Raw genomic sequence first — 14,968 nt, 5'->3', positions numbered from 1 at the left:
CAATCGCGCTTGCCCACACAGACTTTGGTTCAAGATGGCGCCCATGTTCGGGAGCACTCAGCGCTGGGTACCGCCCAAGGTCTCGAAACCTGAACAACCGACCTTCGAGCCCGCACCATCAAGCCCATTCGGAGGCTCTCAGCGCTGGCAACCACCCAAGCCTTCACAGGCTACCACTATCGGAGGCGCTCAGCGCTGGCAACCTCCTAAACCTTCGCCATCAGAGTCTCCGAAGTCGACTCCCACAGCAGCATCGCAACCCGAGGGGCGGAAGGAGGCTCATGGCGCGAGTCTACCCATTATGCCCAATGCTCAAGAGGATGCGCCGCCGAAGCCACCCAAGAAGCCCAAGAAGCGGAAGCGTGATTCGGACGCACAGCTCGATCCGGAGCATGATGAAGCCGCCGCTACACCAAAGAAGCACAAGACCGTTTTATCAAAGTTCGAGAAGGTTTCGCGCAAAGTCAAAAAGCAGCATCAGCAGAAGCCGCAAGATGAGTTGGAAAGTAAGCCAGAGGTAGTGCTTCGAGGCTTACAGCCTCTCCCTCAACCCGAACCTGTGCCCGAGCCCACATTCAAGCCGACTTTCTCGGTCTTGCCAACATGGCTGGCGCAGCCTATCACTGTCGAAGCCTCCAAGCGCGTACCGTTTGATCAACTGGGCGTGGAACCGACCTTTGTGAAGAAACTGGAGAAACATGGATATACAGAGGCTCTGGCTGTGCAGTCTGTGCTTCTACCAATGCTTCAACCCGGGTACGGACAACATGTTGGAGACATTTGTGTATCGGCCAGGACAGGCTCTGGAAAGACAATGGCATATCTTCTGCCTATCACTGAAGCATTAAGAGACCGGACTACCCCAGTGTTATCTGCCATCATCGTTGTTCCGACGCGACAACTCGTAGATCAAGCTCTGCAAGTCGCGGAAGAACTTTGTGCTGGTACCAAGATCAAGGTTGGAACCGCTGTGGGAAGCGTTCCCTTTGCTACCGAGCAAAAGCATTTGGTCAAAATGCGAGCGCAGTACGATCCCAAAAGAGCTGCACTCCTGCACGAGAAAGTCAGACAGCAGAGGGAAACTGGGTTCGTGGAGAATCGCGGTTTAATAGACGATCTGATGACACTGCCAGCCGACCATGTGCCACGCTACGACTCCGGAAACGACATTCTCATATGCACCCCTGGAAGATTGGTCGAGCATTTAGAATCTACGACTGGATTTCTGTTGCGCGGTATCAGGTGGTTGGTCATCGACGAAGCAGACCAGCTACTAAATCAAAACTTTCAAGGCTGGTCGACAGTACTAATGGATGCTCTACATGGCGAGACTCCGGCAGACATGATGGATACGCAGGAACGGCTTCGAAGAGAAAGGCAACGTTTAGGACGTGGACCTCCTCTACCGTCTTCATCTGCGCGCCGTGTCACTAAAGTCGTTCTTAGTGCTACCATGGAGAAGAATTTAACTAAGCTGGGGGCCTTAAGGCTCAAACGACCCAAACTGGTCCATGTGCAAGACGAGCATGAACAATATCTCGCCACGCCCGAGGGTGATAGTTTTGACCTTCCATCAACGCTGAGCGAGTTCGCCGTCCCGGTTGGCGATGGACAGAAGAAGCCTCTCTACTTGTTGTACCTCTTGCTGACCTGTGTCTTCCCATCTGTTAACGAAGACGGACACAAAGAGGCGAGTGACAGCGAGGACGATGAAGACTCATCGGAAGATACATCAGGTGATTTATCAATCGAAGACAGCGATTCTGAGAGCGAGGAGAAGCCTGCCGAGAAGCCTTCAATTGCAAAGCACAAGAATCGCGTCTTAATCTTCACAAAGAGCAACGAAAGTGCATCGCGTTTATCACATCTTCTATCCGTTCTTGAACCGTCATTCAAAGAGTATCTCCAGACCATGACCCCTTCGTCAACAGCCAAAGCATCTAAAAAGCTACTGCGATCATTCAGTTCTGGTTCAGTCAAGATATTGGTTGCGTCTGACGCCGCATCGCGCGGCCTAGACATTCCTGACATTACGCACGTCATCAACTACGACATCCCCCCTGGTGTCACTAATTACGTTCATCGCATCGGTCGGACAGCGCGTGCAGGCAAACCCGGCGAGGCCTGGACTTTGGTCATGAAGTCAGAGGCAGCGTGGTTCTGGAAACAACTTGCAAGAGGCGACAATATTAGAAGAGGAGACAAGAAGGTTACGCGTGTGGAATGGAAAGAGCGCAACGTAGAGTACAACAGGAGAAGAACGTACGAGGCGGCTTTGGCCGAATTGCAAGAAGCTGTTGCGGGCGCCGATGGATGCTGAACTTTGACGGCGCACTGTACGTAAACTTACAATAACCGTCCAATATGCACCGCGACAATGATACCGGTCGATATACCCGCATGAGGAAGGCTGAGAGTGACGCAACTCCGAGCTTCACGTTTTAGCCACAGGAAGGGAGCCTCAACTTCGGTGCTTCTTTTCGACATTACGGCATGGAGCAAACAGTGACGCGTTATCACATGCTACCAAACCACGGGCGCGATGACCGGTCTCTCCGATGCAGTGTCTTCCATCAATTGGCATTCCTATTTGAGCTGCGCACGGTCAGCCTCGCCCCCATGTCACATAGCTGTCAATCGAAGATGGATGAGATGGAAGCCATGCGCAGATCAATGCCCAGCATGACAAGCCCTCGAGATGCATCGTGATAAGCTTCAAGACCAAAGCTTCTGCGTACGAAGAAGTCTTGGTCATGGTGCTTGGTACCCTCCTATCTCTCGTGTTCTAGGTTCATCCCCACGCTGTGATCCAGAAATACGGGTTGGTATTGATCGAGGGGCATGTGGGAGGGTGGGCCTACGTCCAAATGGGGCAGGTCGGACAGAAGCCACACGACATCCGACCTTCCTCAGGCTACACCATGTTCTGGTGGGCGAATCTGTTTGGAATGCAACGTGCGCGACTACGCTGCGCAAGGCAGCTGCCAAAAGCCATTGGGTGCTAGATGTACGACGGCGAGATGTATAGCTGCTCCCTGAACGCTAGTGGCCCCTACTGCTCGCGTGCGCGCTACGTGTTAAACCTTTCTTCAACAACACCCAACTTCCCTTATCATTCCCGTGTCCGTCGAATAAGCGCATCTACCTGGTACAGTATGTGATCGGCAATACCGGGCAATCTATTTGCTCGGAGCCATTGGCGGGGATGCTGCGAGAGCTTGCCGCCACACTTCGCACTTCGCCCCCCCACTGTCGCATCAGACCGTACCGCTCATGCAATATTTTGCGTGCTGAAAAAGCATTCTGTCATATCATGATCAAGACCCAGAGTCATGATGGAAGTGGAAGAAGGGAGAAACAGCCCTTCAGGGGCGACATGATATTCCTCGGCTCTTGCTCGCCGTTCAGTCTGCCGAGTTGCGACCGGTCTAACCGCAACGTTTGAAACCACTTTCATCCGTCGGCCAATCTGCTATCGCGACATCGACGAGCCGCCAAGTATTTTCACCTCCAAGCGGTAGCGACAAGGGATCTTGCCTTCGCCAAGGTACAGGCGATATTGCTTGTTTGCAAGCTTCGCTCTCTTGACTGGCGGGACATGTTTGTTTCTTGCACCATCCTCATTCCATTCGACCTACTCCACTAACGATGATCGCTAGCGCTCGATAGTCGAGGCTTCAACCGCTCATTTACCATGTTCGCCAATGGTACTGCAAGGCTAGTGTGGCTGCCCATGGCGGCCACTTGACTTATGAAACGTGATTCGGGCCGTGCTGAGCAAACGTTTGTGGAAGTTGAGAACCCCTTCAATTACATCAACGGCCCAATTGCCGAGGATAACGCCAACGATGTATACCTACATCACAAGAAGAGTTAAGTCGGTGTCCCCTACCGGGTTCTTAGCTACATCGGTCGTGGCTGCAAAGGTGGTGGCCTGGATAAGCTGCATGATCCTGCCCGGCTGTCGATCTCAAACCGGAAGGTTAGTTTATGCCGACGATCACCTACATCTACCTGACCATCTGTACCTGCCAAGAAAGGCTTCGCCGTTGAACGAGGTGCTCACGTCGTTTGATGAGCGAAGGCGAGCCCCGCACATCTGGGCGTTTACCAGATGACCTACTGGTAGACCGCCACATCATAGGGCAGGCCGATTATGACCCCATGTACAACTTGTGTGCGACGGACAATCAAATGAGTATAAAGAGATGCGTTGTCCCTCGCATTTCACAGACTTCATCCTCACTGTGGGCAATCATCCTTGAGGACCTTCTTCCCTTTTAGCTCAGGCCAGCGCTTATAGCAGTTCATCTACAATGCCGTCTTTTGCTTCCCTCACAGCGGCTCTCGCCCTCGCCTCGACAATTGTCGCCACTCCCGTGGACCTCGTCGACCGCCGTCCCAAGACCTTCTCCGTCGAGCAAGTACAGCGCAAGGTCTTTGCTAAGAACGGTGCCGCAGCCACTGTCAAGACTCTCCGCAAGTTTGGCAAGCCTGTGCCCGCGAGCCTCTTGAAGGCTGCCGAGATCGGTCCCAATGACGAAGTCCTTGCGGCCCTCGCACAGAATGGCTCCGACTCCGCTGTACCTGGAGACGCTTACGATTCGCTGTATCTCTCTCCTGTCACAATTGGAGACAGCAACCCCGTCACTGTCCACCTTGACTTCGATACTGGATCTGGCGATCTGTAAGTGGCTTTTCCCAATCTTCTTTGATATGTTATATTACGACCGTGCGTCATCAGCACAGCTTCTAAGTCTAAGCATGATGAGCAAACATCGACTTGACGCTTCTGTGGGGTGTACAATAGATGTCGTGAATCAAAGTTGGCGAGCACAGTTACGCCCAGCAGGAACTGGACCTTTGACGCATTGCACGATACTCGGCAACTTGCAATATTCACTCACTAACTAACAAATTCCAGATGGGTCTTCTCTTCGCTGCAAGCCTCCTCTCAATTGAGCGGACACGACTACTACAAGGTTGATGCTTCCAAGAAGGTCAGCGGCGCTACCTGGAAGATCTCCTACGGCGATGGCTCTGGTGCTGCCGGCACCGTCTACGCCGACAAGGTTGTTGTTGGTGGTGTAACTGCCACTTCGCAAGCCGTTGAGGCCGCTACATCGGTGTCCTCTGCATTCTCCTCCGACACGGACACCGACGGTCTGCTCGGCCTGTCTTTCTCCTCTCTAAACACCGTCCGCCCTACGGCCCAAAAGACCTTCTTCGACACCGTCAAGAGCTCCCTCGCGAAGCCTCTCTTCGCCGCCAACCTCAAGTACCACGCTGCCGGCACCTACGACTTCGGCTACATCGACAGCTCCAAGTACACCGGCGCCATCACCTACATCAACGTCGACACCTCGCAGGGCTGGTGGCAATTCAGCTTCAGCGGTTACACCGTCGGCAGCGGCTCCACCGTTTCGTCCACAATCAATGGCATCGCTGATACCGGCACCACCCTGCTCTACCTCCCCACCGCCGTCGTCAAGGCCTACTACGCCAAGGTCACAGGCGCCACCAACAGTGCGACCTACGGCGGCTATGTCTTTTCGTGCTCGGCCACGCTTCCTGACTTCAGTCTCACGCTCAACGGCGTCAAGCAGCGTGTCCCTGGAAAGTACATGAATTACTCGCCTGTGCAGACCGGTAGCTCGACCTGCTACGGCGGTATTCAGACCAACGACGGCATTGGCTTCAGCATCTTTGGTGACATCTTCTTGAAGAGCAAGTACGTTATTTTCGATGGGTCTACCACCCCCAGGATCGGTTTCGCCGATCAGCCCAACTTGTAAGCTACAGTCAAATGGTCCGTGGATGGGTTGTTGATGTGAGAGATTTCTATCTGTTACTGTTGAAGCAGGATTGTAGTCTATCGCTTTCGAGCTTAGCATTTTTATAGCTGTACATGATTCATGGGATCAATGACAGGATGTCTCTGTAGGCAGTAACTAATGATAAGAAACCGGTAACGATGCCTCCTTAAGTGATGCATGTACGTGCTAGGACCCGGGGAGACATGTCGAACCCTCATCAACCATTGAGTGCTGAGAATCAGCATGTTAGAAAGTAATACGTGGCAGAGATCTTCCCGAAGCGGCAGTGTTGCAATGTGCGTAATTTAGTGTGCAATTGGCACTGTTGTAGTGTCGTGGTAGTATCCAAGCAAGAAAGCGGCAGTTGGCTTTTAGCCCACAGATCATGACACTATCATCTTAATCACTCAAGCTCCACCATATCGAACCTGATTCCCTCTCGCTCCAAGGCCTCACCGTTCATAAAGCCATGAAGTAATGTCCCACCAACAAGTCGGTATCTCTCACTATCCTCCACTTTGCGAAGAATAAGTGGCACGCGGCAACCAGGAACGACCCATACACTATCCCCTTCTCTTAACGACTGCGTTACCAGACCAAAGAAGCCTTCTTGTGTACGAAACGGTCTCAAAAATAGCGCGTGAGAATAATGAGAGTGAAATATAGATGATTCCTTCTCCAATGTGGCTCGATCCTCCGGTGAAGACCGTTCGGCGTGATGGAATATTGCCGCCCGAGTAGGGAGCATACTTTGGGGAGAATTGAGAATGGGAAAGGAACTTGCTTCCAGTCCCGGTGACAGTTTATTAGCCACGAAATATCGCCATAAGATCCACTTCGCGAAGGAATCTTGTAGTGGCATCGTAGAGGCGGGATACTGTACGGCATCAGAGTGAAGCGCGCGTCCGCGATTCGTCGTCAACGTTCTCCAAAGTACTTCTTCCTTGCTCTGTCCAGTCTGCGCATACATGTTGTCGAGCTCTGCAACCATTTCCCAGAGACTGGTCGGACGCGAGAAGTCCAACAACTCTCCTTTTGTTTCGGCGATCCTAGTTATAGTGTCTATCTTCGCGGCCTGCATCTGGAGCCTCCTTCCACCGCTTGTAATGGTGTAGTTTCGCGGGAGGCTACCAGCGGCTTTGAAGTGACGATAGCCAGTGACACGGAGCCCCAGGTCCTTAGACACGCTCCAGTCAGGCACCCAAGATGGCAGACCCTTCATTTCCTGGAAGTCTGGGCCTTCAACGCAAGTCAACAGCAGTAGATTGTCACTGTTTTGTAAAATATATGTCGCCGCTGTGATGTAAACCTGCGTCTCGTCATTGCTGTACGTAGGAAAGATATCCGCGTTGCCGAGCTTCAGCTGTGAATACACTTTGTCCCTTGCGTCCTCGCATTTCGATGCCCGCGATCGGATCAGAGCGTAAAGTAGACCGTCTCCAGATGTACCACTCTTGCTGGCTTTGGTTGCGGCAAGCTTCGCTGGGAAGTGCGCTCGCCGTGTGCGTATACGGTCGGCGAATTCGGTATCGGGATGGGAGGCTCCTTCGAAGTAGTCTGACCAGATCGACGTTGCGGAGAACTCTGTTGCTACGAATTTTGAGACGGTTGTGATCTCGTCCCACCCAAGTGTATGTGGGCCGCAAAGGACGATGGCCTGGCGGGCAAAGGTAATCTCTTGGATGATCCACGCTCGCTCGAACCTAAAAACCAGGTACACAATCAATCTCAGTAAGGATAGGGGGCAAGTGTACACTTTAGGCAAGATTTGGATATCTGCTTCATAACTGGGCTTTACCTACCAGTTCCTCTCGAAAAAGCGAGCTATTGCATGCCAGTACTCAGAATTAGACAAAAGGTCCTGCGAGGACCAGGATTGAGATTGATGCACCCGCTCTGATCGGGCCTGAGCACGCGGATCAAGTCAGCCAAACTAAAAGCAGACAACGTTGTGATGTCTTGGTACTTTTTGTTACCCCAGGGTAGGGCGATAGAGCGTTCGAGTATAAGACATATCGAGCTTTACGTACAGCTGGATCCGCCGCAGTGAACTCTCTCATCAGCTTCACTGCCGACGCGGTACTGTTGCCCTCGACTCCGAGCCATACGACTACTTGCGCAGCGGATTTGTAGATTTCGCCGATAAATTGCACCTGTTTACTGCGCTCTAGATGGTCTTTTTGATTGATGCAGAGAGCGTCCACCCAAACTAGACCACGGAACGCTGGATCCACATGTCCAGCGCAGTGGAGAAGAAAGTCGTAGAGATTTGGTTTCACAAATATCTTTGTGCCGTTGCAGGTCATCAGGACGTCGCGTTTGCTTTCTAATTGTCCGTAATTTGGAAATGGATCTCCCCAGGTGTATGAGAGAGCGAAATAAGACGGCTGTTCGCGAAGAGACACTACGACGAGGGAACACGCTATTCCTGGTGAGGTGGTTTCGGACCGTGGTGAGACCTGAAGAAGTCGAATTTGGCCTTCTTCCAGAGGTGATAGGTCGTCGTATAAGCCCATTGGGAAGTTTCATTCAATGTGGCGTAAGGGGACTCGGTGATTGTCGCGTTGCCGGCGTCAGTATAATGTAGCTCAAAGCAATCTACTTCCGGTGCTTGTTTCGCTCAAACAGAGGTCTGGTCGACATCCACTCGTCTTTGGGTGCACGTGGAGCAGATGGGATTGATATGCTGTGATGCAGGACCTTGGCTTCGAACCTCAGCTCGTAAGGAACGTTGACCGGTGAGAAGAGGCGGAGTAAGATACGCGAGATGAACTATCGGTCACAAGTTCCATTCGGTACCAATGGTTCTCTACGATGCATGTGTCGTTTGATAGCTGCAGTGCCCATACGCTAAGCGTGCGGGGTGCTGCCAATACATTGAACGAGCGGTTTATTAAGCCCTGGAGCTGATAGGTACACGTGGCATAGGTTCTATCACGACATCAATTGGGGAAGCCTGGAACCGGCATCTTGATGCACAGCGCAGGAGCGATGGTGCCTCAAGAACCATGAGATCATGTTCAGTGCGCACCAAATGATTTACAAGGGTTCTCGTTCCTTGTTCCCAGCCCCCACTCAGCTTCAGGCAGCTACGCTTACATTGCCCAGACCATATGCCAATCCCTGTGGTTCTCTCCTCTCATGTACAGATTTTCGCGCTTCTGGTCTTCACCCTCGCACTCCTCATTTGCGCTCCTCTTGGAGCGCCTTTCAGCAGCAGATACCTCCGCTCTGATCCTCCCCAACACCACCCCAACATGGCCGGCCAACGATGTACGTTCAAAGCCCAACATGGCTTCTTCACCCATGACGACGATCCAGAAAGCTGGGACTTTCGGGCGACCACCAGGCCCCTTCTCGGCATTAAGACACGAGAATATGCCACGGATTCAGATTTTGAGCCGAAAGAAGAGAGTACGCAATGGCAGCGACTAGAACACTACGTCCGTCACATGAACACCCTCAACCCTACACAACAGCGTTGGAAAATATTTTACATCATCCGCCATGGCCAGGGAATCCACAACGTCAAACATGATGAAGTCGGACGGGAAGAGTGGGATCGGTACTGGTCTAAGCTTTCTGGCGATGGCCACGTGGTCTGGGAAGATGCCGAATTGACGCCATTTGGGGAGCAGCAAGCGGAGGCTATTGCGAGTTTCTTTGGGAGGGGGGAAGTACCGTTGCCGGATGTGATTTTCAGCAGTCCTCTGAGGAGATGCTTGGAGACGACGAAGATTGCGTACAAGGACGACTTGGCAATGGTGGGAAGTACAAGTGAATCAATAAGGAGACCACTGGTGAAGGAAAAGCTGCGCGAACGACTGGGCGTGCACTTGTGCGATAAGAGGAGCACAAAATGTACATCACATCTGCCCATCCCTTTTTTGAAATTGAAGTAGGCTTCACCGAAGAAGATGAGCTTTGGAAAGCAGATGTCAGAGAGACCTTAGACGAGCACATGACCAGGGCTGCGCAATTGTTGGAAGACATCTTCGAGCGCGAGGGTGATGAGGCCATTGTGAGCTTAACTGCGCACTCGGGTGCTCTAATGGCACTGTTTGGGGCCACGGGGTGGAAAAAGGTTCCTGTGGCTGCGGGGGCAGTGTACCCTTTGTTGGTGGTCGCGGAAAAAGTCTCGACGGAAGGCCAATAATCGCAGTATCACTCCTTTTGACGCTCGATACACCTTTGCTTTATATTGAGGTATTGAGGTCGGCCTATCGGAAAATTAGACATCCATATCTAACCTCTTAATGCAAAGTACACGCAGATGCAACACTGAAGAAGAATCATACGAATTACGTTCTGCAGGAGTAGCTCCATTGAAATCCGCGATAGCTCAAAGAAACCAATTGACAGTATATGTAGAACGGCTGGCCACGCTGGCGTACCAGTCGTCAGCTTCCAAGGAAGGAAAGACCCTATCGAGCACTGAATCCAGAACGTTCTCTTGAACGATACAAAGTTCACGCTAGAGCCGATACACTTAATCCAGCGCGGGAGGACGCGAGCTGCATACCGCTTGACCGGAAGAGTGCAGTATGGGATTCTCTCGACAGAAGCGGTGAAGTATGGGATATTGTGAGCTCCTTCAGGTATGGCGTTGATGGAGAAGCTGGCGACGTCTCTTCCGTGGCATGAATATGTGCGAAGCATGAGTAGGTGGGATAACCTGTGAATTCCAAACAATTAGGCTTGGGTTTCTTCTGTTGTACATGCAGATCTCTCTCTTGCCATCATATGAACAAGAGTTTTGGATCCTCTTTTCCGCGCCAACTGAGTCTTCTGTTGGTCAGCAGTGAAATATTGTGACTCTCGTCTCTGGTAGCTAGAGATCAAGTCGAAGAACGTATGGCTGGCAATCTTACCCACCGGGGAAACGGGAGCAATAGACTTTGACGAGGACCATGTTGGTGAAAGTTGCAGTACTTGTATATGCACGAGTGTCTGCGCCACCTGCAGGCCTATGCGGGCCCTGATCCAGCTCGAATCATTGGAAGGAATCAACGAAATCGAGGCGAGCCGCATCGACTCACGGCTAGTGAACGTTTGATATGTACATGGAGGCATCTAGACAACAGTGGTTAAAGTCCGTATGTTATGGCTTGGACTCGATCGCGGATCAATAAAGGATCTGTGCTGTCAAATTGCGAGTGCGAGCCGTCCCGGAGAACACCCTGAGGCCGTTAGTTCATCTTGATCGTAGGGCAATTGGCAGGCAGATCCCAGCCGATGTTACGTGCGAAGGAGGACGGAAAGCCAGCCGATGCAAGTCAACCGGGATGACGGCCCCAACGCACGGCAGATCTTAAATTCCGGGTCATTGGTTTTTGCCTCTAAAAGAGTGTGATCGTTCGAATTTCTACCTGTAGAAAATCCGATCGTGGGCTTGACGCATAAGGCACCGAGCAGTCATGCATGTACTGTTGCTGGCCGCCGTAAGACAACATACGTAATATTGAATCTATTCATGTAGGTAATGGCGGCCTATCGTGTGGCGGTCGTATCGTGGATCATCAACCGACCAGCATGCAGCAATGTAATGTACGAAGACGCAGTGATATCCCTGCGTGGAAGTAACTCCACGCACATCCATTCGTGACTGGTGTGTAATTTTGAGAACACTCCATTCGAGCTCTTACATCCATGCCGTCTACCATGTCGAGCTGAGGGACAAGCGAAGCGCTGCTATCCGACATTGGCATCCTCGGCTGGGTAAGATGCTAAAAGCTTCGGCAGTGCGCATCCGTGGTCTTTGTTAATGAAGACTAAGCGGCGGTCTTTTCTGGCGGATTCTCGCCCTTGGCCTCCAGAACGCAAGATTTCATTACATGTTTTTCGTATATAACTCTTTTCGACAGGTATGACGAGAGGGGACGGGTACGAATCTTAGTATCTAAGTCCTGAGCCTACACGTGTATGTGAAAACCATGTACTAAGCTAATTTGTAGGGTTAGTCCACGTTGCATATATTGAGGCTTCGCGTGAGGCTCCCGGTCCAATGAGCACATCCTGTTATGAGATTCCCAATACGTAACTAGCGGTTGCCGTGTCGAAAATAGTAGATCTGCCTGCACCATGCTGTATTGTCTACAGATCAATGTTTGTGCAAACGGTACGAGGTTGTGCAAATTCTTCACAGATAAAGCTGAAGACTATTTGCACTACGGACCAATTCATAATGTCCCTTGTAACTGCTGCGGCTTCTTTTAGTTTTGGGGAGTAGATCATTGCTTAACATTGACCAGATCTGACGGTCGATTTTCGTATCAAAATCGCCATCTTCGTCCGGCAGTGGCCGACGTCGAGCCGACTGACTCAGTCATACAACAGTATCCCCAGCCAGTGCGTCATGTACACGGTGGGCATGCATCATACATGCCCACATGTTCTGCGCAGGTCCCGTCGTAGTTAACATGGCTCAGTAATCAATGCCCGATCGCGGCCCAAACGACGCCTCTCTGCTTGCCGTCGTGCATCTTGCTTGTAACGCTCCGTCTCATTTTTTCTTTTTGTCCTTTTTGCTCTTGTTGCCCCCACCTCCGCCTTGGCCTCCGCCGGCAGTAACTTCGCCGCCGCTTGCAGCGCCTCCCATGTCTCCCTGCATCTCGGCCATCATGTCCTGGAGGAAATTCTCACTAACGCCCCCACCCGTCAGCGCTGGAGAGTGAAGTGGAAGGATCTTGTTTAGTTTCCAACCCTTGGGCACGGCAGGTTCCGGCATTTCCTTGGGCATTGGAAGACCCCTGATGGGCAGTCTGAAAGGGCTGTTCTTCTGTATAGGGTGCGCCTTCAAGTACTGGGAGACCAGGATATAGAGATGATGCTTGTTCTTGACGTTTCTGTTCAGCTGCTTTCCATCCTGCTTGAGCAAGACCCGAATGCGGCCTGGGTTGCTCCAATCTTTGGGGTGAAGCTTGTCGGGCTCGAATACTGTTTGGAGTCCCAGGCTTGCGGTGGCATCAGCCATGTCGCGCGCGAGCGGATTATCCACTGCTAGCTCCGCCCCTACACGGCGTCCTTCGGCTCGCGTGCGAGACTTGTCAAAGTATATTGGGTATAGACACTGGAAATGCTTGGATTTCTCGCGATCGGCAGATGTGGTGACCCCCGGGGCTTGGGGTTGCAACATTTCGGCGGGTAGCGCCGAGTTGGGTATGTGGGACGCATCGATAGCGGAAGGAGCATCCGAAATCTCCATCTCCGGAGGATCAGAGTCCGAGTCGGACACCTCCTCGACTCGCGGGTTCATTCTGGAGGGTTGTTCCTATTTGCGTGCAGAGCGCGCGGCGGATGTGGGTGCAGCAAGCCGTGTCACGGGCCGAGGGTCGGCGTCTACGGCGTGCTGCAGGTGTCAGAAGGACCGGAAACCTTTTCCCAGGGCGCGGCAGCGGGCGTGGCGCGGCGTCAATGCGTTTATGGGGTTGTTGTTGGCGTATACGGCTTGCTCATGGGCGGGTGTGGGGTGAAGGAGTGAGAGGTCGTTTGTGCGCGCGCCGTGGCAGGGCTAGCGGGCAGGGTCCTGGAGGGGCAGCAACGCCCGAGCCGCAACCTTCCACCTCGGGCCGACGTCGCATGCGGGTGTGCCGAAAGGCTGGTCCCAGATACAGCCAACCTTCCCATGAGCTTGGAAGCCCCACCTCGGACACAAAACCCATGCCTGCACCTGCATGCCTGACACGAGGCATCGACTCTATTCCGGGCTTATGCCTACACCGCAACAGTCAGTCCAAACTTTGATCCTTTGCATGTAGGACACGCCGCCCGTGATGATCACCAAAGACGTCTGCATGCGGCACGGCAGCCGTAGCCGCGAATCACAACTTCCATTTGCACGTCTCCCGTAAGCTTGCCCTACGGCTTATCATCAGCTATTATGCACCTTGACCGGTTGTAAAGCCTCACTCCACGGCTGAACAAGGCTGCATTCGCCTGGGCTCTCGTTGCGTGGCGCCTAGTCCACCGTGCCAGCTGTAGCTCCGTCCGCCGGGCATCTCGCTTGAACGCCAGAAAGCCTCTTATATACTCAGCGCCTCCCATGTCTACCAATGGCATGCTGAGACGACGCCGCATCTTCCATCTTGTGGCTACCTGCGCACCGGTTATGATTCCCCTTGGTACGCAGCTTCATTTCGACAAGGTGAGAGACCTTGACGATTTGACTGCCGGTGTCTTCTCAGCAGAACGTCGTCGGTTGGCCGCCTTCCGGGTCTCGATCTTCAGTCTCTGTCGGGCTGAGCAGAATGGTCTACCAGGGGTTTACCTGGAATGGTTTCTGACGCGCCCCATGGTCTCCATGTGGCCGACTCATGCATGACGCATTCGCCTACCTGTTCCTGGCAGGAAGTGCAGAGGCGCCGCGGGCTGCAGTGGCTTCTGGAAAAACTAGACGTGCATATGGTATCTTGTTGGTGCAAGTGCACATGAGCCGAAAGGATTCATCCTATAGACAGGGTTGTACCTGTATCGACCTACCAGCGAACGCCGCTTCGCAAGCTCTTTGGCTATGTTACCACACGCGGGGTTACAGCACAAGCATCGTCATGCCAGGCTATGTCCAGAGTATCATGCCCACGCTCACGCCTCAACGGCAAAGAGGGGAGTCGACCACACATCCGTTCGACCACATAACGTTCCTGCATGAAGGATGCATCCCCTGAACTGGCTGCTCTTGGCAATCTGCCACTCGGGAATCAGGAACCAGATCTGTTTTCCTGCCTTGCTAACGATACGCCCACAGACAGGCAATGCGTAAGTGAGCTGCCTGAAGGATATCTCATCGGTGTGCAAACTGCGTTTGGTAGCCTGGGAAGAAACGAGAAGATCTTCCTCGCCTTATTTTCCGATTGTGGCGGATATGATCAAGTGATAAGGCTCGAATGGCGAAGAATTAGCGTTCAAGCACTCTTCGGTCAGAGCGGTGGATGAAGCCGACTATTCCGGCCCGACGCTAGACAGTCTAAGCTCAAGGTTCCTCGGCATACCGAACAAAGGCGGTCCGCGTGGAGTTGACCAAGATATTCAGGAAAGAGGCTATCTATCTACCGGCGCTAGCCTGCGTGTGACCCATGGATCCGGAGGCGGAGCAAGGTCAGGTCCAAAGATCGGTGAAGAATGGAGCGCTTGGGCAGCGTCCATTATAAAACCCT

At 52.7% G+C, this 14,968-nt stretch overlaps 5 protein-coding genes across 5 annotated transcripts; 3 read left to right on the top strand and 2 right to left on the bottom strand.

The window, feature by feature from the left end:
- Positions 1 to 34: 34 nt before the first annotated feature.
- On the top strand, positions 35 to 2,320 carry DBP6 (ATP-dependent RNA helicase dbp6; the record flags this gene model as incomplete). Its single annotated transcript, XM_056209900.1, has 1 exon — positions 35 to 2,320. The coding sequence occupies one exon, from the start codon at positions 35 to 37 to the stop codon at positions 2,318 to 2,320; it is 2,286 nt and encodes a 761-aa protein (XP_056076722.1).
- Positions 2,321 to 4,316: 1,996 nt separating this feature from the next.
- Positions 4,317 to 5,795, top strand: SNP2 (Aspartic protease snp2; the record flags this gene model as incomplete). Its single annotated transcript, XM_056209899.1, has 2 exons — positions 4,317 to 4,687; positions 4,925 to 5,795. The coding sequence occupies 2 exons, from the start codon at positions 4,317 to 4,319 to the stop codon at positions 5,793 to 5,795; spliced, it is 1,242 nt and encodes a 413-aa protein (XP_056076721.1).
- A 424-nt stretch (positions 5,796 to 6,219) lies between these two features.
- On the bottom strand, positions 6,220 to 8,332 carry N0V89_001083 (uncharacterized protein; the record flags this gene model as incomplete). Its single annotated transcript, XM_056209898.1, has 4 exons — positions 6,220 to 7,519; positions 7,619 to 7,640; positions 7,688 to 7,781; positions 7,847 to 8,332. 4 exons carry the CDS (start codon positions 8,330 to 8,332, stop codon positions 6,220 to 6,222), a joined length of 1,902 nt encoding a protein of 633 aa, XP_056076720.1.
- A 741-nt stretch (positions 8,333 to 9,073) lies between these two features.
- On the top strand, positions 9,074 to 9,972 carry PMU1_1 (putative phosphoglycerate mutase pmu1; the record flags this gene model as incomplete). Its single annotated transcript, XM_056209897.1, has 2 exons — positions 9,074 to 9,677; positions 9,719 to 9,972. The coding sequence occupies 2 exons, from the start codon at positions 9,074 to 9,076 to the stop codon at positions 9,970 to 9,972; spliced, it is 858 nt and encodes a 285-aa protein (XP_056076719.1).
- Positions 9,973 to 12,318: 2,346 nt separating this feature from the next.
- Positions 12,319 to 13,071, bottom strand: SEC65 (signal recognition particle subunit; the record flags this gene model as incomplete). Its single annotated transcript, XM_056209896.1, has 1 exon — positions 12,319 to 13,071. One exon carries the CDS (start codon positions 13,069 to 13,071, stop codon positions 12,319 to 12,321), a length of 753 nt encoding a protein of 250 aa, XP_056076718.1.
- Positions 13,072 to 14,968: the final 1,897 nt, after the last annotated feature.

The sequence above is a fragment of the Didymosphaeria variabile genome, assembly GCF_027946475.1.
Source record: "Didymosphaeria variabile strain IMI 356815 chromosome Unknown scaffold_1, whole genome shotgun sequence".
Taxonomy (NCBI): Eukaryota; Fungi; Ascomycota; class Dothideomycetes; order Pleosporales; family Didymosphaeriaceae; genus Didymosphaeria; species Didymosphaeria variabile.
The sequence above is the reverse complement of the archived record's forward strand: the minus strand, read 5'-3'. Positions and strand labels throughout refer to the sequence as shown.